We start from the raw sequence: 25265 nt of genomic DNA, 5'->3' as shown, positions 1-25265 counted from the left end.
TCATAATATTCCTTGATCGTATACATATATATATATATATATTTATATATATATCTATATATTATACACATACACGGCACACGTATATAATATTCAGGGACGGTTTCTTTCTCGTTTGTTTATTTTTTTTTGATCGATCAATCGGTTGTCAAAATTGCCATAAATTATTCGCGCGTGCGTTTTACTACCTATTACGTCCGACGAGGAGATCGCGCGGCATATCACTATTCCGCACGGGACCGTACGTGATATATTGTATAAATGGGGGAGTACAAATTTAGTGTAAATTCTAGTTTAAGTTCTATCGAATACCAATCGTCTGTTAACACGTCTGGCTTGCCATCATCGTCCTCGTCCCAGTCGTATTTCGTTGACGACGGCCAGCAACAGCAGGACGTTGCTGTTAAACAGCAGATCTCACCGTCACCGGTCAACGGCGATCACCAACAGCTGCCTATTACCAAAGGCGTTGTCAAAGAAGATTCTGTGTTGGCAGCGTTGGGTGGTGGTGACAAATCGCCGGGTGGCCCTCAAATGCAGTTACCATCGTCATATAACAATGAAGCTAGTCTTAATGTGATAAACTCGTCTACCAACTCGTCTACGTCTAGTCTGTGGTCAGCGTCTGTTGATGATACCTTGATACATGGGTTAAATGCTTCTGCGGCTGCAAACAACGCTGTAAGTTGTCCATTTTATAAAATTAAAACGCTTTCATTACTTGTAGAATTCTATAGCCTTGATGATTCATTTTCATCTGAGTTTAATTATTACAAGTGGTACTAACATTTTATACTGTTTAGTTGTAGAAGTAATCTTATACAATCAACTAAGGTGTTGAAATTAATTTTATTGAATATATTTGTTTAGTTATATTTTTATAAATTATAAAGTCAGTATATGAATCAGTAGCGCAATCAGGAATTTTTCATGGGGGGGTCTGACAAAATAAACTAATATACAAATAATAAAAAATTATAATATATATATCTAGAATATGATATTAATATACTATTATACGTACCAAGGGGGGGTCCAGACCCGGAGTCCACCCCCCTGGTTGCGCCACAGATATGAATACAGCAGATAACTAAATAAACTAGAGTGTAGAGAGTGGTCATGATTATTTATTATTTATTTTTTAAATATACTCTATTCTTATATGAGTTTAGGTTAAATTAGGTATCTTATTTACTTATTATATTTTATTATATATCGTTGTATTTAATTTTTAGTATTATTTAATAAGTATTTGTTTAAACAGATTAAAGTAGAAAAGTGATTTTATTTTTTGGTCTTAATTTATCAGTTAAAATCTGTTTACTTACAATTTCATTGTACTAGCATTTAATGAATATTAATTTAGTTTTTGGTTTTGATTATAAAAACTGATCTGTTATGATTACCTACCTATTAGTTACTTACTATTGATTATTATAATTTATAAATATTAGTATTGAATTATCTTATTTCAATGCTATTAGTTGATGATGATTATTCTTTGTCAGTTGGAAATTTTTATGTATCCACTTAGAAATTACTTCAGTTTTCATTCAAATCAAGAAAACAATTCTATGAGATAGGTAAGACCATATAAAACAATTCTATAGAAATAATTGCCATAATTATAAAATATGTAACGGCTACTTAATTTTATCGAGAAAATTTTTTTATTATTAAATGTGCTTTTTATATGTTACTATGACTATAACTTTTTGTATGTTTAGTTTGATGATTACTAATTAAAAAAAAAAAATAATAAGATTAAAATTAGATATTAATACTATTTATATATGTATACTAATTAAATTTATTAGTTACTTACTAGTTTGTGAAAAAAACATATTAAATTTTTAAGAACAATTTTTAAAATACATTTTGATAATTAATAACTAGTTGGTATTGAAAACAATCGATTTTTTTATTTGTCTAAATCATATTATCTAATCATAGAAAACTTAATTTCTACTGCTACACTTGTAAAAAATAAGTATTACTATTATAGTATTAAACCATTATTGATAATATATTAATTTTTATCAATGTTTGATTTTAATTATAGTCTTATAATATCAGACCAATTTGTTTTATAAATTTTACATTTTTTTCATTTTCATATTCATTTGTATTTTAAAGATTTATTCTGTTTATAATTTTTTTACCTACTATTTAGGAAAAAAGTAAAATTAAAATTAGGTAGTTATTTAAACATGAGATTAAGTATCATATATGTCCTTTAACCCTTTCACGACGAGCATTAATTTTTGTTTTGGAATGTTTTACAATAAGAATACACAATTGTGTACATAAATCTATACATACCATCTTCAGTCTCGACTGATAAATTAATTTTAGTTATAGGTTTTAATCAATCTACATAAATGTGTGGTTGGTTTTTTAAAATTGTGTAGACTAAATTAATTCAGATAGCACATTTAAATCTTAACCACATAATTGTGCAGGTCATTTCTTGTTTGTACGAATTTTTGTTTTTTAAAATTAATTTAATATTTTTAATAATAAAGTTCTAAAAAAAAAAAATCCAAATTTTTAGGGGTCTACAAAAAATCTACACATTTGTATATGTTTGTTTTAGCTGATCATTGTAGGATTTAATGCTTTTTTTTAAGTAGGTACACGCTAACCTACCCAAATGTGTAGATTTGTCTTGAAAGGGTTTGGTACATATTTCAAAAATATTTTTTGATTAATTTTTTTTTTTTTTTGTTAGTAAAGTAAATTATTAAGATTTTTTTTATACATGTCATGATTGATACAAAAATGTTCAACTATGTCCTAATAACATGTACGTAGTAAGAAGACATTACCTTGGGGCTTAATACTCTACAAATTTAAACCATACTTTGATTAGTCTTATCTATACTGTATTTTGTTAATGTTACCAAGGTGTCAGATATTTAAAAAATTAAAAACTTCAAAGGATCTAAAATGTTTCTACAAACTAAGATTTTTGAGTTCCCCCAATCTCTGTCAATATATTTAACATTACTCTTAACATAATTTTAACCTAATTTGAAATAAATTTATATTTAAAAATGCAAATGCATACAGATATGTTGTATTACTTGTTTATAATAAGAATTTGAAAAATTGTCTCAAATTTTTAAATAATTTTAACAGTAAATTAGGTATGTCTAATTAATTAATTAATAAATTTATATTTAATAAAAATTAATATAAAAAAAAATTATGAAATTATAAATTTAAATATGTATTATAATTATTTATCTTTAATATTTAACCATAGTGTTTAATTGAAAAGTAAATAAAAAAATAAAATATCATCAATAAATTATAAGTATTCATTATAAAATTTAAGGTTTTCTAAATTAATTGAAAATGTTAAAATTAAAAGATATTAAATTATTGTCCTCTATTTATTTTACTATACAAATAAATAAACACATAGTTAAATTTATAAATAAAAGCTTAGCCTGAAGTTGGTTTGGAGTATTATTATATTTGTAAAGTACAACCGGTTACGAATTAAAAATTAATCGTCAGGTATAATCAAAGTATATTAATAAATATAAAATTTATATATTTATATTTCAAAATCAGTTGTACTTAACAAATATAATTTTACTCCAGGTTATAATTTTATTATTTCTATGTGTAAACTATTTGTTTATTTATTTATTTACTAATTTATGAGTATTAACCATTTAATAATTTTTAATTTTGTTTTATTTTATTATTTATTCTAAATAGGTTATGGTTTGAACATTATTTACCTAATCATGTACTAATTAAACTTTTATGAGGTTGAGTTTACTAAATATAAAATATTTTTTAAATTTTTTACTGTACTATAATTTATTTAAAGAATAGTTAACTTGAAGAATTTATGAATTATTAATTTATTCAGTTTTTAAATATATTTTAATTTATCATTATTAAAATTAAAGGTTATATCAGACTAAAGCTATTATTTTATTATATTTTTTCTCATACACACACACACACACACTCACACATTTATAAATATGTATTTAAATTCTGTTAAGAAAGTATAATTTAATTAAGGGTTATCTTAATATATTTATATTTAAACTATTTTACTATATAAATATATGTTACAGGCAATATGGAATAACGGACAAGGTCATTGCTCAGGCAATTTGGTCCTGCCTGGGCAATTTGAACCTCAAATATAAATAAATAATTACAAAATACATAGTGTCTTGAAAGCATGAAAACCTGACTGCTTAATCATAAATATCAATTATTGCTCATATATTGTTGTCTGATTATATTGGCATATCTATATTAATTTTATCAATGTGATAAGAGAAACCAATAGATATGACATAAATTAATATAAATAGTGAGTAAGAAATATTATACTGATATATACTACTTTGTTCTGTATTATAATACAAATATAAGAAATTATTAGTAAAATAATTTATAGTATATTGTTATTAGTTTGACAATTATTTATGTCTATTTGAGGTTCAAATTGCCCAGCTTTCAATATTGTCCATAACATATATATTGGCTTCATAAATGTTTCTTACAGTTTATGAAATATGAATAGAAGAATCTTATTATCTTTGTCATATTTACTAAGTGGTTTATTTGAGAAAGTTTACTTATTTATGTAAATAACTTTCATTGTTATTTTTAGTTTCATTCAAAAATTAAACAATACTTATTTATTACAAGGCTTGGTTAAAATTATGGAAATTAGTTAATTCTATTTTGGTTATTAAAATATTAAATTTTTTGTTTTTAAATTTGATAAATTTTATTATAATATTATAATGTATATATTACGCATATTATTCATTACCTATAATATATTTCATATTGTATTTGTCTTTTGAGCTTATGTGTAATTAGATTTAGACTTTTAATTTAATTATTTAATGGTTTTAGAGTTTTCCAAATACTTTGTACAATACTGGTTTGGGACCCCATCATCAACAACAACAGCCACAACATCATCACAGACGTCAAGCATCTGGTGCAACACATAATTTCCCACATAATTTATCAAGGCAACTGCAACAGTCAGCTCATCCGCAGAACCTGTATATGGCCAGCAAAGGATATTCTTGGTCACAGTCTCACCAGAACTCGTGGCTTAATTCTAGTCAAAATCAAAGTGGTATAGCTGGTTCATCGTGGAATCGTGGTCGTTCTGTACCTAATTTGAATCCAATGCATGCTTTAGCTGGTCGTAAGCCAAATACTAATTACAATCATCATCAACAACCTACCCCAATGAATTCATCAAAATTTAGACGTAGTACGTCATACCCAGGAAAAGGATTATTCAATCAAAATGCTGCAACTTTTGATATTAACAACATAGATGAGACAGATGTTATGAGTTATCAGGTAAGATTTTTAATTACTAATGAGCTATAATTATATTAGTTATTTTAGTATAAAAGTTATACGACTTGTATACTTACATATATTCCAGACTTGTTTTATCAATTAACAATTTGTCAAATAATCATTAATATTACTATAAATACTATTTGGTCACTATTTTTGCTATTTTTTTTACATTACACAAAGTTTTTTGGAAGTATTAAAATCACATCTAAATTTTAGTATAGTGGTTCTCAAAATTTTTATTCTATGCCTTGTAGATTTCTAAAAATCTTATATGACCCACATAAATTAAAAAATTTGTTGACATTTTTTTTTGTTTATTGATAGTAATTTTCTTATTCCGTGATTTTTACTCATGTACTCTTCCCCCTAGGTTGTGAATTACAGTTTTTGTATATATTTACATGGTTAGCAATTTTATTAATATATCATTATAATGTATTTTAATGCCAATAATTTGATTAATTTTAAATTACGTTCGAGTTCAATATGGGTAATGAGGAATATAGTTAGTTGTAAATTTTTTAATAATGTAAAAGAATAATGAAATTACATTTTTTGTATCTTTCTAAATAATACTAAATTAGTAGCATTCCAAACTCTAAAACATATATGTATATACTTATTTATGATAACTTGGTTATTTCTTAATTGATATGAGAGTTTGGATAATGCATAAGTGATGAGTATTTACCCAAGAAACTATTGGCAGAATGATTATAGGTATTCATTTGGACAAAAATTGTGCATTACAACGGGGTGCCTAAAAAATTTGTGAATTTAATATCTGGTGATCATAATATACGATAAACGAGAACATTTAATGATCAATGTACTAAGTAGTGAATATTAAATCTTATTGGTTAAAACGTGGTATTAACAAAGATATATAATAAACAAGTATAGAAAAAATGATCTAGATCAGTGTTTTTCAAACTGTGGTCCGCGTACTAGAGATGGGTAAAATACATCTATTTTTTAAAAACATCGATGTTTTCGTTCGATATATCGAAACCCTAAATCGCTGTTTTTATTGCGATGTATTGAAAAAAAAAATCGATTTTTTTCTAATCCGAATTCTAATGTTTCAATAACGTATTTATTTAAACATTTTACAATTTTTACATAACATACATACATATAACATAGTTACAATTTTTCTTAAAACTTATTAAGGTAAACATCGATATTTTTAAACATAGATTTTTTTATCGAATATATCGATCATCAACATCGATGTTTCAAATGTAGATACATAGGAACATCGATGTTTCAAATTTTTAGCCCATCTCTATCACGGACTATTAGGGGTCCACATGTATACCGGAGGGGGTCCGCGAACGTGAATTTAAAATATACAAAGTATTATTATTTGTTATTGTTTTTTAATTTTTATATGTTTTAAGGGGTCCATGATCATTTTTATTATCTCTAAGGGGTCCGGCAAAAAAAAAGTTTGGGAAACGCTGATCTAGATTGTTAACTGAAAAAATTTCCTGATTAGTTATTGTGATATTGATTTTATTATATTCAGGTACTTAGATATGCCATAAAATTATTAAAATTGGTAGTGGCTATGTGGACACAACCACCAGATATCCCTGTAATAATTTGCATTCAATTTGATAAAAACAGGATTCAAACAATAGAAATAACAACTGTCAATATCACATAATTTTCTCTACATCGTGATTGTTGTATGCTTATATTGTATTATTCTTTATCGCTATCAAAATATGTTTTTAATTAATTTAAATTATGGAATATATATATATCGATATAAAATCTAGAGCTTATAATCACAATGTCGAAAAAATTGTGTTACTGTTTTGTTTTGCCGACTTACTCATCATAGTTAGGTTTGGGTAGTTATTCAATTTTTTATAATTTAGATTTTGACATAATATTTCACAATATATATGTTAAATATGTTGTCTATAAAAATATTTAAAAAAATAGTGTTAACAATGTTTTACTGTGCAGTCAAATATATAGTTCACTTTTTATTGAAACGTTTGATACTTAAAAATGTTTTTTTTTTAGATAGAAACTTTTGAACTAATATTTTGAATATAGTTTAAAGCACAAATTTAATAAAATTATAACTATCATATTATATAGTGTTCTAGGCTATTGTCTATGTGTTTTCTTTCAAAAATATAGATATAAATATAGATAAAGAGTTAATTTTTAATTGCTTATCAATTCAATTTTCTAAAATATTCTAAATATTTTTGTATTTTATACCCGATTTTGTGTATTAAATATTTTTTTATTTACGTGTAAGATTAAAATCCATTTGGGTTAGTATAATGGTTTTAACTACAATGTCTGTATCAAACCTGTTTTATAAATAATTCAAAATGTGTATCCCTCAAAATTATGAAATATTTGATTACAAGTAGATATAAATTAAATTGAACGGTTTATTTTTGATAATTTTTTCTACTTATGAATATTTTAATACCATAAATTGTAAATTATCATTGATTATTTTTAAGCTGAGAACATAGGGGGACATACAAAAATTATTTTATTTATCAAATATATATATAAATATAATTTTATCAAATAAAAACACAGAAAAGATTCATTTTTCTTTCTTTAGAATTGAATTATTTCATCTGATAATGTAAACCGATTAGAAAGGTCCAACCATTATCCTGTGCTGTTGTTTTACTTATTACTATTTGTAAGGAATACAATTTTTATGAGTAATGGTGGCATTATGCCAAGTCTGTTGTTTTTTAACTAACCCTCTACCGCTTTTTTCTATCTTTTGTGAAACCTCTTTCAGTATAACAGATTAAACACGTTTTCTTGCCTATTTGTGTTAATTTCACCAACCGCCACCATTTTAAATCCTTTAGGCTATAATTTGTGATCCCCATGGGATATTGATAAAATTAATGACATGCTTAGTATTATTTTTCTTTTTAAACTTTGTTTTATTGTATTCTATATATATATTATAATGTACCTTAAATATAAATTTTAGATTTTTAAGAAAAAAGTACAAAAGTTTTATCTTTATGCGAATCTATAATTTTAATGTATCGATGAAAATAATGAATTATATTTGTTTCATAAATCCATAAATGAGGTATATACTTTATTATAGAAAATTAATGATTTTGTTTTATTAAATATTGTCGTATGATATTGGTTAGAATAATTAATATTGATTTGCCGTTTATAGGTTTAATGTGACCACGAAAAAAATACTTAAAGAACCTAATAAAAAGTTAAAAAATTATGTTAAATAATTTATATCTATTGAATAATTGTTATAAAAAATTGCATAAGTTTTTAAAATGTAGGAAATATGAATAATCAAAAAATATGGACACAAGTCGTCGTTTTTTGTATTTTAAAATTTTGTTTTGGTTAAAACTTTATTTTTTCATTATATGGCTAATTTTAAATTGTTATATAAAATATTATATAATATATATAAGCTTTTTCAATGATAAATTACGGCAAGGACTACTTTCTTTACGCTTAATTTAGATTTATTTAAAAAAAAAATTATAATTTAGATTTTTTAAATAAATTTAAAATAACTAATTCTTTTTGAAAGAAAGTAAAAATGATTATACTAATAATTTGAGTATTTTTTTTATTAATTTTATAATTTTGTTTTAAGATTTTAATTTTTTAAAAAAAAATGCAAGTATTTAAAATTTTTATTATAAAAAAAAAAACTTAAATAACTAATTAAAGTTATTTTGATATTGTTATAGTAGTAAATGAAAATATTAAATAACTTTTTTTATCTTATCATTTGATTTATTTTTAAATCAGTTGCGTACTTAAATTAAGAATATTTACGATTGCAATTCAATATTAATAGCCTTCTATATCATCCTAAAGATTTCTTTTTTTGTATATTTGTATGCACAGTTATATATAATTAAATAATACGTATATTAAAAATCTTATAATAGTTAATAACTTTACATTTTCGTATTAGTACTAACTGTTATTATGATTTTTTTTTTTAATAATTTCAAAAGTCTAATTTGCTTTTATTTTAAATTTTTGTTCTGAAATTATTATTATTTTTATTACTATCTTATTTTATTATTTTTAAAAATGTATCCTATGATGTTGAAAAAAATATAATTTTGGGGTTGCTATTAGTTACAGAATTGAAACTTCAGTCTGAAAATCTAATGGTTTTATAGTGTATACATTATAACCTAATAATGACTTATATTATACTGTAAAGTTAAAAATTGTTTTCTATTTAAGTTCGCTAAAATTTAATTTAAAAAATAAAAAAAATGTTTTAGAACAATATATGAGATGATATGATTATATTTGACAAACAGTGACTACTTATATACATATTTTTTTTGTATAGCTACTAGCCCGTCAAACAAATATAGTTATTTTCTACAGCAGTTTTAAATAGTTGATTTATTGTTAAGTATATTTTTAGTAACAGAGCAGTGTTAACAAATAAGAGATGGGGAGTATGGAGATCAGTTCCTCTTGGGTGTCATAATTTGATAACAATATGAAAGTGCCTCAATTTTCGGTCAGTAAATCTATTCTGGAAGTTTCATGCTTCAACTATTTTTATTATTAACTATTTCGCTCATAAATTAGATACAGATAAAACTTTTTTCGAAAAATTATAAAATTCTATTAAAAATCGGTTTTTGCATTTTTTCTTTGTTTTATTCTATTTTCAATTATTTTGTGGTTTATTGGAATTTTTGTTATTTTAATAATGAAATGTGGTTGATATGTAACTGACATTATTATATATTTTTAAACCTTTTTTATTGGTAGTTTAAAATTAAATATGGTATTTAATAATTAATGTTTCTTTTATATCATAATTAATTGTAAATATTAATTATTATCTAAAAACCAGTATGGCTAATTTAAACTTCATATTTTAAGTCCATTATTAAATTATAAGTAATCAATTTATTTATTTATTAGGAACTTTGTCAGTTGATATTATTTGATATTTCTTTCTATAATATTAAATAGTTTATATCAAACATAGTTTTGTAATTTCGTATTTTTTTCTTCAAATTTTAAGATAAATATAAGTTTATGTTTCTGGAAAGTATGATATAGTTTTCTGGTTTACCGTTTTTATTTTTTTTTATAAAATAATATCATTTGTATAGAATGATATAATTGGTTTTTTTTTTTGTGTACTATATATTTTAGTATTAATCATTGAATATCTTGAATACGAGGTCGGTAAAATTATATATTTTTTAAACTTGCTACTATTATAAAAAGTTGATAATCAAAATAACAACAATAATTAATCATTTCTTAACACATCCCACTTAACCTTCTTATTTTAAAATTTTAGAATTTTGAGCTATAATTATCCATGGGTACAGCAATCCTTATCGTTTATATACTGAATTCCAAACTGTGTACATTAATATTTCCTAAGGAACTTTTTATGCATTTTACTTCGTAAAAAGGATTAAATTATTTACATTTATTTTGAAACTAATCTTTATTTGTTTAAGTATTTATACTTGTCCTTTACTATTAATATATTATTTTTTTCACAAAATGTGTTATAAATAATTTAATGAAATAATCAGTACCTATAGAAAAATAAATACAATTTTGTAAATAAATATATCAAACTAAATACGTAAAGGCTATCTAACTTTTTTTTATTTAGAAATTTAAACACCTCTAATTAGTTTTATTGTGTAAAGTATCTGCCTATATTTTTTAGTATACTAATTCATAATAAAATTATTGTTTATATATGTGATGTAGATCTTATTCACTTAATAAATTGTTGGGGTGTTGAGAACTTAACTTAAAATATTGTATTGTCGTCTATGTTTAATACTGAAATGAAAAAAAAAAAATAAATATTGTCTGATTATTTTTAATCAATTCCAACTTCAAAAAAAAACGTATAGACATAGAAATCGCATTGACTTCTTCGTTATAGTATTTAGGCATTTTTGTCATTTTTGTTTTTGATACACGGTTTTGAAAGGTAAGCTAACGCAGGCGTTAAGAAGACCCTCTGACTGTTCGGTCAATAAAAATAGTGCCTCGACTGGCTGCGCATGGACGATGAGTAAATGACCAGTCGCATACACTATCCTCTCAGGTTTGCCATGTTGTAGTGTGCACATACGTGCGCACCTAGAAAGTGACATAATAGGGGTTAATATTGACTGACGGGTAAAAAATGTACAGTCGATGCACGTAAATTATTAAGTAATAAATAAATAATAATATTAGTAATGTTCAGATCCAAAAAAATTGCTTAACCAAGAGTATTTTTTCTTAAATGTATTGTACTCGTATATTCATTAGATTTATAACTGTGAAATCATTATTATAGTTATTTAATGGGTTTAAAAATTTAAAAAGTTAATATTTCACTATCATCGAACTTATTTAAACTATTAATATTTTAGATAACAAATGTTTTTCTACTTTAATTAATTTCACTAACGCCATTTTATTAAATTTTATTAAATTCTAATACTTACTGATATTTTTCAGCATTATCTGTATTTTTAGAGAATAACAGTAAAATGTTAATACTAATATTTTTTAATCAGAATATGATAGTTATACAATGATATTTATTTTAACAATTTTTATGGGTGTATTATTCTAAACTGAAATATGTCTTAAGTACATTTTTAAATAAAAATTCAACACATATATGTCAATAATAGGTTACTTTTTGATTTACCAGCGATTTTTTGAAGCATAAGGAGAAATTAAAAAAAATAATTGAGAAATAATGTTTAATTTTGTCCATCAAGTGTTAATGATATATTTATATTGATTTCTAATTTAAATATTTAACATTTCATGTTCGATTATTGTATAACACAGACTCAATTACAAATAATATAAAAGCTCTTATTTTATTCTATTTTAAAATTTGTTAATTATTTTATATTATTTTTAAACATATTTTGCAAATAAAATCTAATAAAAAAATCTATTAATTTATTACATTTAAAAAATAAATAAACTTCGAATTAAATTCAAGAATTTATATTATTTATTTTAATTTAAAAGTAGAAAATATAGTATGTTGTATAATATATGAATACATTTGATTTATTGTAAAATAATGAATATTTATTCTGTAGTTTATGTTCAATTCTTAAAAATAACTATGTTTTTGTAGTACATTACATTAAATTATAAAAAGTTTTGTCTATAGATGTTACTTTTTACACATAAAAAGCTTATTTAAAGTTTTTACTTTAAATTATCACATTTATGTCAGCATTGTTAAGTTAAACATGTATCATATTATTGTGTAAAATATTAGTAGTTTGTCCTAAAAAGGACAAAAGCTATGTGAAAGCGATCTAATATAAAAGAGAGACCTAGATAATTACTGGTAAAACATGGTATGTGTAGTAAAGAAATAATATATTTACTATGTGCATTCATTTATGTATTGAATCTTGATTATATTTACACATTATTGATATATTTCACTTACCATTATATAATTCAGTTATAAATTATTAGATATCTCTCAGAAGTTTGACGTAATATTTTTTGTTTAATATATTATTTTTTTGTCATTGAATGCTGGTAGTTTTTAAAGTTAAAAGTATAACCAGTACTAAATTGAAGTCTCAGAGTAGCAAATACCAATTATAGGCCCCCTAACAATTTTTTTTCTAAAATACTTCTTTTTTCGTTTTTATGCACTATTTTCAAATATATGTTTAGACATTTTGATTTATAAATTCACTTGGTATTAAAAGTTGTTGAATGAAACGTAATGAATAAATATAAAAAAGAAAGACAAAAATGCGAAAAAATAAAATTAAAAAAAAAAAAATAAATATAAATAATAAATTTAAATAATTATTTAAAATAACGAAATACACAATTTTAACAATAAATTTTGGTATCCCCCTTTACTCCTGTTAAATCTGGTTCCAAGTAATTAATAATAACATTATTAATCCATACCAGAAGTACATCCAATAAAGCTGATAAACAATTATTATTAGATTTAAAGTTGGTTTAGTTTCTAATCTAGTAGAGACTTATGTAAAGAACGTATTATATTTTTAATATTGTAAAAAAAAAAAAAAAAATAGTAATAATACAACATTAATTTTGAAAAGTTGTTTAACTGATAAATGTAGTTCCAGTTTAATAATTTTATAATTTGTATTGTAAATATTGATAGTCTAGTAATGTAAATCAGATGACATATAACTGAGAATTTCTTTCAATTTATTTATTATAGTCAAATAATTCCCTTGTTCACATTTAACTGTGGATAGAATTGAAAACGAATTTAATTTTTATATATTAGAATAAAATATTTTAACTTTGTGTATTTATTTTGTAATAATAATAGTAGTATGAATAATATTAGAAAATCGTGTATTTTAAAACTATATAATAATGTGTCTGTGATGTTCGGCTGGAAAGACTTCCAATGTCATTGTTACCAAGTATAATGTTGATTTTTATAAAAATATTATTTAAACATATCTTTGATCTTTACTATCTAGGTGTGTATTGCTTTTCTAATATTGTATTATTAACATTAAATGAATTACATTTTATATTATTTAATGTTTAATAAAATATTGATCATTATCGTTAATTGTTCAAATTTAATAATGTAAATGAAAACAAATTAAATTTGATTTCTTTTTGATTATCAGCTAAATTTTATTTTAGGATTATAAGATATTTTTAATAGCTTTTAATCAATATTATTATTATATTTTCTTATAAATTTAATTACCAAAGTTTTTTCTTTATTAAATATTAATTCAGAAATTTTAAATTATTTAGCAATCAACTAGGTTTTTATTTTTTGATTTAAGGAATCTATAATAAAAGTAATTTGAAGATGTTTGGTTTCTTTATATTAGTAATTTTCTTAACCAGCAACACATGAGAAATTGAAGGAAAAATAATCCTGTATGTATTTGTATACAAATACAAAACAATATGCTTTTTTTTATTATCGTTATTAGTGTTTTAATTACTATACCGTATCGCAATTTGTAATGAGTCAATGAAAATCTTACTGCTTAAAGTTTGTCTAATTTACTTTATTAACTGGGCAGTAAATAAAACAAGTAACCAGATTAGTAGTTTGTGTGTCGTAAATAGCGGTTAAAGAAACTTCTTAAAATCCTTATGTCGGCCGAACATATAAATAGAATAGTGGTGGCTTCTAGATTCCTATGTTGGCTACACATTTTTATCTTACGTTCTGTTTATGCCAAATCCAATTGCACTATTCAAGACATAATCAGGAGGGGGTTTTCGTAAAAAATAAAACCACACGACTCTTGTGCCAAGTGTGGGGATGAAATTTTTCATTTACTCAAGTTTTTCTCGGCAACAGCTATTATTATACGCCTGGATATATTATATGTATGAACGTATTTGGTGCTGGCGGTCGTTCAACTAGGACACTGGCTGGCTAGTCAAAATAAAATTCAACCTTAAAATAATACTTAAATTTCTAATAAAACACGTATTAGTCTGGAACCATTTTTGTTTGACATTGTTTAAATATTAAAAAAATATATTCAAATATATTTATAATATTTTTGTCTTTTCATGTTTAGTTTTTTTTTATAGATTTAAGTTGTTATTATTTCAATGTATTCGTGGTGTGTGATGAATATAAATCATTTTCAAATCGCAATGTTTTATTTTTTTTTTTGATATTATATATTTTATTTAATGCTTATTATTCTAGGATTTCTTCCCTATTTAATTTAATTTGCCTTTCTGTAAAAAAAATGTTTTTCTATTTTATTATAAGTATCGAAAGCTATTTACATTTAAGACCTAATTAGCAAATATATATTACAAAAAGTCATTGCAAATTTTCTTATGTATATTTTGCTTTATAAATATTAATAAATAAAATTATTGATTTAGAAATTTACATATTTATTACTAATATTATTAAACACCAAAAGTTAAATGAAACAAAGTATTCTAATTATATATATACATATTTGTAAGCTTAGGCATTAACGAGTTAATAAGTTAAAAGTTAAGTTACTTTAACTTATTATTTACTTATATTAACTTATTTACTTTTTCATTTCCTCGCAAATTAACTTGAAATTAACATATTATTTTCTCATTTATCCCAATTAATAATTGTATTCTTTTTTATTAAAATTATTCCATAATCTATGATATTATTACATAAGATAGATATTATTGAATAAGAGAAGAAATTGAATAGTTGATCAACATTTTAAGATTACTCTTTTATTGAGATTCAATAGGTATTTTGATTAACCTGTCCATTGTATTATTTTATTTGTTTATATTTTAATAAAATTAAATAATATTATATGTTTATTTGAATGTTTTGTATCAACTGTATACATATAGTGTCTGTATAATTTTATAGTTACACTTTCAGCTGCAGTAATTATTTTTAGTTTTCATACTGTTATTGAATTTGAATAATTTTTTTTAAATTATATTTATCATATGTTATTTGTATGAAAAATGAATAAAAACAAACGATACATAAATTACTATAAATTTGAAATTTGAGTACCTAAAAACAAACCCAATAAAGAAATGTATATTTTTCTATTCTAATAAGAGTCTAATAAGATTTTTCTGCATCTTTACTTTTGTTAATGTTAAACAAGATTTGTTGTAAATTGTTTATATATGTATATATATATATATATATTATATCACTTATATCAACGCTTAATTTTAAATATTTTTTTTTTTTTGGTAATTAACTTAAATTATTAATTGAAGTTAAGTTAAGTTAACGATATTTTTTAACTTTATTTTTAACTTAATTGAACATAAACTCAATTAACTTAACTGAATTAAAAAATATCATTAACTTGCCCAGCCTTGCATATTTATGTAAGACGCATTAAAAAATTGAATATTTTATATAACTAAAATACAAATAGGTAATAACCAATATTATTTTAAGAAGTTCTATTGACAAACATTTTTTTAGGGTTTATTCTTGGGTTTGCTTTATTTATTTTACTTTGATTAATTAATTAATATTTTTATTCAGTTTAAGATTGGTACATTTTGTAAAATGACTATAGGTTTTTCAAAGTTATGAATCTTGATGAATTTTTAATTTATTAGATATGTTGATGTTTTATTTATTTAATTTTGACTGCTATATATACCGTATGCTTGAAGAACGCATATACAAAATTTATGTATATATTTTAATTTACCCGATGTCGTTTAATTTCCTTTACTTATAGTGTGTCACTATTGAAAATGTACATAAATATATCAAATTTTTAACATTAAACACTATGTACCTACACATTAAGGTCGTCATTTAATTTTCGAATATAGTTGTTCTTCTGCTATTTTGGGCCTCATGTTTTTCTTCTTTTATACCCTAATATAATTGTATTATCATCATACATATTATAAAAGATACTGAAAAATCTTTGTAAACAATTAACTAAAGATTAATAAGTATAAAAATTGATAAAAATGTACTTGTTGTATTTTAATCAATGTAAATTTTCCGAGTCGTATCTTTAAATTCTCTTTAAATTTTAAGTACTTATTTGAAAAATATAATCAATAGAGATTTAAAATTTAATTTAATTTAGGCATAATTTATAAATATTTCAAACCTTATAGTTTTCTATTTGATTATTTCAGTACTTAAATTTAAAATTTTAAGATTATTGTGTCATCACTTTTTATTTTATTTAATATGATAGTTGTTGAGATAATTTTTTTGACAATTTCGGTGTCGTTTGTTCCAATAAATGTATCATACATTGTAATCAAGTATTGAATTGAGCGAAGTAAGATTTGATTTCTACATGAATCTTATTTTACTGAAGGTGTTGCAATGTTTGGAAATATTCCATAAAGATATTGAAGAACAAACTATTCTATTTATGTAAAATATTTGTTATTCAATCTTCTATGTAATACCTATTATTATTATTATTATTAGGCACTTTTTCACATTCATCGTCGTTCTCTGATAACAATAAAATCTGTTTAAGTCGTGATGGCTGTAATGACCTTGCACATCAAGCAAATTTTAGTTATAATTGAAACGCACCGATTTATTTACGGTCCATTAGACCCGTTGTGTGATGTGGTCATTAATCATGTAATCAGTCCTATCTCGCAATCCCCTATATTTTAATGTTTGAAAAGAATTAAGATTTAAACCAATAGTCCAATAGGTTGTCACAAATTCGTTATTGAGATAATTTGAATCATCAAATTTATTGGATTATAAATAGAATTTGTAATTTTTAGTTAGAAAACAAAGTTTAAATTGACTTTATAAACACTAACATTTTTATACTATTATAAATTAATGATATTAGGTACTATTTGTTAGTTACAAATATGTATTGTTCAAGTATAAATTAAAGTTTAAAACATTGTTAAATTGTATATAAATAAGTGCCAATCATGTTTTAATAATTTTGGTTAAACGTTCAATGAAAAAATAATTGAATGTACTCATATAATTTTACAAAAATGCGTGTAGCCATACGTCTATAAATAGTAATTTAATATTACCATTATAGGGAAAATGTTCATTCATTTTTATTTAATAGTATTTTTTTATTTTTATTTCAACAATGAATTCTAAAGGAACGGAAAACTTTGTTTTTAAATTTTTATTATTTTAAATTCAAAAAGTAAATTCTTATAGTATTAGATAAAATGTGATTTATATGTCTGTTGAATTTAATACTTAGTTTAAATTTATTATCCAAAATAGTTTTTTTTTTTTAAAAAATATTTACCCCACCTACATTCTTACTTTTCTTATAACCTAATAATTAAACTGTTATGTTAAGCACAACTAGGGTCAGCTTACCAACTAGATTGTTGGCTGTAGAGAGTAAAAATATATTTATGCTTTTTGTAATACCTACTAATGTAGTTTTATTTTTATAAATTAGTACAAATTATAAATGACCTTTCTCATGATTTTGTGCCTATTAAATAACTTGGGCCATTTGTTTTTATTATCCTAAGGTCCCTGATCATGTAATTCTGGCTTTGATATAAACTTATTTTAATTTAAATAAAAATTGTAGAAGGATTATTTTCATTACATTCGTATATTTATTTACTTTTTTCCTTTTTAATATCAGAAAAATATTCTTATAATAACTTAATTTAATTAATGTGATTATGAATCATTTTTTAAAACAAAAACATATTTAACATTGTAAATATATATTCTGTACATTCATATCCCATTTTGTATATAAGCAATGGAATAACTAGTTCAATATTGTTTGTTTTGTAAATGAGCATTAAAAGTTTTTTCATTGTATGACATGTGTATTATTTTAATATGTATTTATTTTCAATAACATCCCAAATATTTAATTTTAATTAAATAAGATAATATGTTAAAAGGTTTTTGTATAAAGTTCGGTGAATGAGGTGCAGATCCTATTGTAAATCTATAGTACTTCGAAGATAATCCTTGGAACGGAGATCAGTTTACATGCAAAGGATTTTATGCGTTCTGAGTTGAATTAATAATGCAAGACCTTACCGAGGGTGGACGTAATTAGTGGTTGTTCAGAGGTAAAGGGTCAAGCGCTGTAGACACGCACTCATGGTTTAACGATTTTTGAAATAGAGGTGGGTGGACCTCTGCACAAAATTCAGTGTTTTAGGCTTAAGCTATTTTAGAAAATATAATTCTATTTATATTTTTTAAATTTGAACCTTTCTAGTGTTTCTTTATCAATAATACTATTTTAATTGAATATATTGTGGACACCATACACTTTAGTTTATAAGAAAATGAAGGAATTTATTTTAATTGTCAGTGATTTGTGTTATCTCCATCTGTCTCTTGTCAGTCTTTTGTCATAAATTATTTTTTAATACCTGGATTATAAAATTTCACTACAAATCACAGATATCTTTACTTGATCAGAATTTATATAGATAATGTTTTTTATAAATATATAATTTTTTTTTATTTGTAGATTTATTAGAAAAAAAAAAAATTTAAAAATATTGAATTTTATAGAGCATAAAGTGCAGTACAGTGCGTTGTACAATTTAGACGTGTGGGTTTGTGCTGTTCTTTTATCTATATTATAAGTTTATTTTTTCCATATCGTTTTTCGTTTGTCCAATCGTATTCAATTGGCTCGTGCCCAATTAAGACGATTATTCTATACTACTTTCAATTGTTTAGTAAACATTGCTAACTAAAATTTTTGGTTTTATTTTTCGGTAATCTATATTGTACGTGTATTATTTTAATGAACAACCCTAAATCTCCTATCAAGACAAAATCGAATGGAAATAAAAAAGAATATTCTTGCTGATATTTTGAACACTCTAAAAATTATGCATAATGATATACAATCTATTAATACTAAACTGTTAATCCAAGTAAAAATTTCAATAGCAATTTTACCCAGACTGGATTCTTTATCAGTTGAGATTTCTTCATTAAAAAAAGAAAACGAGGAAATAAAAAAAGAAATTGATAATATCAAGAGTGGTTCTGTGAATCCTTTTCGTTCTTTGTTGTTGGGAATAACATTTATGGTGTCACAGATTTTGTTAAAGAAATTCAAGATAGGGAAAATAAGTCACATAATATAATTTTATTTAATATTTGTTGAATCTTATAATGATATGACAAAGCTTGCAACTGATCTTATTGAGTCGTTACATTTTGATGTTTCTAGAGCTTGAATGAAACATCTTTAGCTGATACTACTGCATTTGAATAATTGTTTCAGCACAATTTTATCGAAAATTATAAAAATAATATTTTAGATTTAGTAATATCGGATAATAATGGTCTTGAAGTATCCAAATGTTCATTTGCGTTGATTAAAATTGACAGAGCCAATCCACCACTTCAAAGAAATGATCCAGTTTTTGTTCCAACTTTAAGATCTAAAACCTTTATCTCTGAATTTAATTTTCATTGTGCTAATTTTAATGCTATGAATATAAATTTTAACAATATTGATTAGAACTCCGCACTATGTGATTCCCTTGATTTTTCATTTATTATATCAAATTCTTATACAGTAATTCAGAATGCAATAGACGTATTTACTCCTAAAAATTCTAAAATTAAAACTCATTGTTCTCAATGGCATAGTAGGTAACTAAAATATTTGTTAATTTATAAAAAGCGTCTAAATAATTTATTTCATAATAGATACTGTGTTTCATATTAAATGAAATAAATTAAGAATAGATAGTACAATAAAATGCATATTATAGTTATTTCAACTGTTTTGAAATACTTTTTTTTTTGTATCTGTTGTTATTTAGTATTTGATAACTGATGATAATTATTGATAATTATAAGTAGCATGCTTCTAATTATCTTCATTATCAGCCAACCCTGTAAATTGTTAAAAATAACACAACACGAAAAAAATAAATATTGTATTGTATTATCATTGATATCAATGGTATTGTAATATAATTTTGGGTTTTAAAATTGTTATGTTAAATATTGTTAAATATGTTATTTCTGTATATATTATAATTTGTAAACCTAATATACTATATATTATATTATTTTGTACGGTACTGAAATAAAAAGGTCCATTTAGAAATGTGAAGTATGTATATGTTTTTAGATTCTATGAAAATAAACATATCTATTAGTATTTAATAGTTTTTATAATGATGTGATTTGTTATACTTCGGAGCATATTTCTCAAAATATAATAAAATATAATGTTCTATCATTAATTCAAAATGAGGTTAAGGTTAGGTTTATAGGATGTTAACAAAATATAAAGATGTAAAAAAAAGAGGGAAACAATATTTTGAGAGATTACTGAACGAGGAGTATTAAAAAGTAGCTTTAGAGAGTATTTCATGGGATGAAGGATTAATTGATTTAGTTAGTGAGGAGAAAGTGAAGGTTGCAGTGAAGGTGATGAAAAAGAAAAAAAAGTTGGGACCAGATGGAGTGCCTGTAGTAGAGTGGAAATTTTAGGGGATATAAGCATTGGCTGGTTGAAAAATCATTTTAATAGGGTGTTAGTAGAGGGAAAAATTCCAGAAAATTAGAGTAAGACTTTTATTGTACAAATATTTAAAAGCAAATGTGACATAAAGGAATGTGGGAACTATAGATGATTAAAGCTGATGAGTCATAGTATGGAGATTTGGAAAAATATTATAGAGAAGAGAATAAGAAGCGAGACATCAGTATTAGAAAATCAGTTTGGTTTTATGCCAGGAAAACCGACAATGGAGCTATTATTTTGTGTTAGACAACTAGTAGAGAAGTTAAGGAAACAGAAGAAAAAATTATGCATGGTGTTTATAGATTTATTAAAAAAGACGTATGACAGAGTGCCAAGAGAAATTTTAAAGTGAGCATTAATGAGAAAAGTGGCCCCGAAACTATACATTTGATTCAGGATATTTATGAAGGCTCGAGAACTATTGTAAACAGTTTGTGTAGAGTAAGAGAAGATCTCAGCGTTGGAGTTGGTGTGCATCAGAGGTTGGTCTGACCCCTTATTTGTTCTCTGTAGTAATGAATGAAATTACGAAAGACATACAGGGCGAGATTCCATGGGTTATAATGCTTTCTGATGATATAGTTTTGGTAGAAGAAAATCTGGAAGAAGTTAATAATAGGTTGGATGATTAGAGGTTAGTTCTTGAAGGAATGGGATTGAGAATCAGTAGAAATAAAACAGTGTAATTATAGACTTTAGAGAAAGATACTAAGAAGTTGAAGATATGCAGAGACCAATGATAATATGCGATAATTTGATAAGTGAAGTCGAGAACTTTAAATATTTAAGATTATGTGTACAAAAGGACGAAGGCTTTGGCATGGATGTAAAACTTAGGATTAAGTGCGGTTGGATGAAATGGAGAGAAGTGTCTGGCGTTTTAGTTGTTAAGAGAATTCCAATGAGTCTGAAAGATAAATTGTACAAGAGACCAACTATGCTCTATGGTTCAGAGTGTTGGGCGGTTGACAGGAGAAGAGAACAGAGTTTTAGTGTTGTAGAAATAAGAATGCTTAGATGGATAAGAGGAAGAGGAAGGTCAAAAAGAGATGGTTGGATACGATTGAGAATGATATGAGGGCTGTTTGTGTGCGCGTAAGGGATGTAGAAAGTCGAGACTAAATGGAGGTTTAGGATAAGGATGATCAACCCCAAATAGTTGACAGAAAAGCGAAGAAAAAGAGAAATAATTTATCATTAATATAAATAGAAATAACTATATCATATACCAAGGTAAGTAAAATGTGGCTAATTTTTAATTCTAATTATTTTTTAATTTGTGTGTAATTTTAAATTTTGAGGTAAGTATAGAGGTGTTATTATTTTGATAATTATGATTTACATAACAATTTAACTATACTTTGGTAACTGTTCATTTTTTGTTTACATTTAATACAAAATACTCTAGTAAAATTAAATTGAAGTAATCGAATACTTATATAAGTCGTCTGTTAGTTCTATATATTTATTTTATTGATTTTATTAATTAGATTGTTAATAATTTTATTAATATTTATTGATTGGTATTTGAGGTTATCACAATTATTTTATTTAAATTTATCATGATTTATTTTGGTATATGTCAGATGGTATTATTCTATAATAACTTGAAATCAATAATTATATGTTTTCCATTTAAAAAAATTATGTATAGAAATGTTTTATACCTAACAGTGAAACTTTTATACCCAAAATTAATTGCTGTAGCTGGTACAGCTGGTGGTCCCCCTTTTAAATTTTCTTTATTCATTGTCTAAATTATTCATCCCTACAAAAAAAACGACGCTTCTATTGAGAGTTTGTTTTTATTCTATATATATATATATTTAATGTATAAAAAAATGATACACTATGTTTTGTTTATATTATTTAAGCCATGTATTGAATCACGTAAGCTCTAAACATTTCCATTTCTGCTATCAAAAGTTAAGTAGAAAAAAAAGGTTTAATTAAACGTTCCTGATTATTGTAACGTCGGGTCACGTTTTTGTTGTCTGTTGATGCAATCTGTATAAACGTTTTTTTTAAAAAAAAACACTAAAAGTTGTTAATAAAAGTGGTACCTAAAATATCTACTTTAGTATAACAGTAGATAATTAATTAAAATAAATAATTCTTTAAATTTTGTTTCAATTAATATTTTAAAATACATGAAATATCTAAAGCAGCGTTTCTTAAACTGTATTCCGCGGAACCCTGGGGTTCCGCGAAGCTTAAGTATTTTTTTAAACATTTTTAAGAAAATAACTTTAAAATTTTCAACTAAAGATTAGTAATGCTGAAAAACTGTTAAAATATATTATAGAAAAAAAATTTTCGTATATTAAATAACAATGTATAAGCCATATATAATAGTCTAAATCAGCGGTTCTCAAACTGTGGTTCGCTTACCACTAATGATACGCGAAAGACTTCATGGTGGTACGCTAAAGGCTGCATGATGGTAGAACGGAAATTAAGAATTCAATATTTAACTCATATATTAATTTAAAAACACAAATGAATTTGTAATAATAAATAAATAATAATCTTATTTTAGTATTTTACTGCCTTTTTATTTAAAATAAATATATTTAACTATGTGAAGTTTGTATGGTCCTATTTTTAATCATTAATGTTATGTGACTGATTGATAATATACTCATGTAGTACGCGAAAAAAAGTTTGAGAACTGCTGGTCTAAATTTATATTTAGTCTAATTAAAGTAATTATTATTAAAGTATTATAATATGTATATATATATGTATACAATTATTATTATTTTTATTTTAACATATTTTTCGAATTAAATACCTTTAACATAATATTATTATTATATGATTATAATTTATTTACAAATAATCTTAAAAAAGCTAAAAAGCTAAATAAAAAAGTAGGGGGTTCCACGATAAATAAGGACATCAAAAAGGGTTCCACGGATAAAAAAGTTTAAGAAACGCTGGTCTAAAGGAATGTTTACGTACAATAGAAAATCGAGTTTTTGAAATATATTACGAACAATATTAAAGTTAATTTTTAATGTTAAAGAATATGATTTTGTAAACTATTAAAATAAATGAAAAGTAAACCATGATATTCTAAATCAAGGTTTATGCTATGATTTTATCTAATATAATTTACAATATACCTACAATGTAATTTGCATTACTAAAATTTGTAGTTCGAAATATAATTAAAGACTATTGAGTTACTTATTAACAATAAAAATAATTAACTTGTGTACAGATGTTGATATAGGATTATTTATATATATAAGATTTATTTCCATTCTGCTTTACGAGTTTTTTCTTCGTATTTTTTTTTTTTTTTTTGTTTTATTTTTATAATATACATTTAAAAAGTCAGGATTAGGAATAACATTTCTGTTTTACATTTTTTTTTTGTATTATTTAATTTTATGCGTAGAAACCTTTGAGTTTTGAAACCAGTGTAGCATATGTGTTCTAGTTTTGTTTGATCTATGATTGCACTCATCTATTTATATATGAGGTCTTTCCGGTTTTATCATTACAAAGTCCTGTGTGAAGGGAATATTTTTGTGCCTATTAAGGTTTCCGGTCTAACTCTCCCCTACCTACTTTGTTAGTCCTTGATGCGCGTTATCATCACAATCAATTTCATCCGGATCACAAATAACACGTATTTCGCTTAAGCTTAAGTGTAGTACTTATTATAGTATACATGCGTGTATTACTATCATACTGACTCGGAGAATAAAACATAGTAACCAATAACCATTTATATATTAACATATTCTAGACTAAAAATGTTTGCCATAAATTTAATGAATTAATTTTGTTATGTTCATATTTATGAACTTAATTTTGGGAATTTCGTAACATTTGGTAGATGAACGATCTTCCTTAAAC

At 23.8% G+C, this 25265-nt stretch overlaps 1 protein-coding gene across 2 annotated transcripts in view; it reads left to right on the top strand.

Moving 5' to 3' along the window:
• Nucleotides 1-66: 66 nt before the first annotated feature.
• The window catches only part of LOC112689170 (cytoplasmic polyadenylation element-binding protein 2), a 148247-nt gene continuing 123048 nt past the window's right edge, over nt 67-25265 (top strand). Inside the window, exons 1-3 of one of the 2 annotated variants that reach the window (XM_025562743.1) lie at nt 67-681; nt 4903-5134; nt 5201-5367. In XM_025562743.1, coding sequence (XP_025418528.1) covers nt 262-681; nt 4903-5134; nt 5201-5367 — 819 coding nt within the window. In that variant the 5' untranslated portion in view covers nt 67-261. Of the gene's footprint in view, nt 682-4902; nt 5368-25265 lie in introns of both variants that reach the window. The other variant, XM_025562735.1, reaches the window with a different exon arrangement.

Source organism: Sipha flava, unplaced genomic scaffold (assembly GCF_003268045.1).
Source record: "Sipha flava isolate LNK unplaced genomic scaffold, YSA_version1 111_pilon_pilon, whole genome shotgun sequence".
In the NCBI taxonomy this organism is placed as follows: domain Eukaryota; kingdom Metazoa; phylum Arthropoda; class Insecta; order Hemiptera; family Aphididae; genus Sipha; species Sipha flava.
The sequence above is the reverse complement of the archived record's forward strand: the minus strand, read 5'-3'. Positions and strand labels throughout refer to the sequence as shown.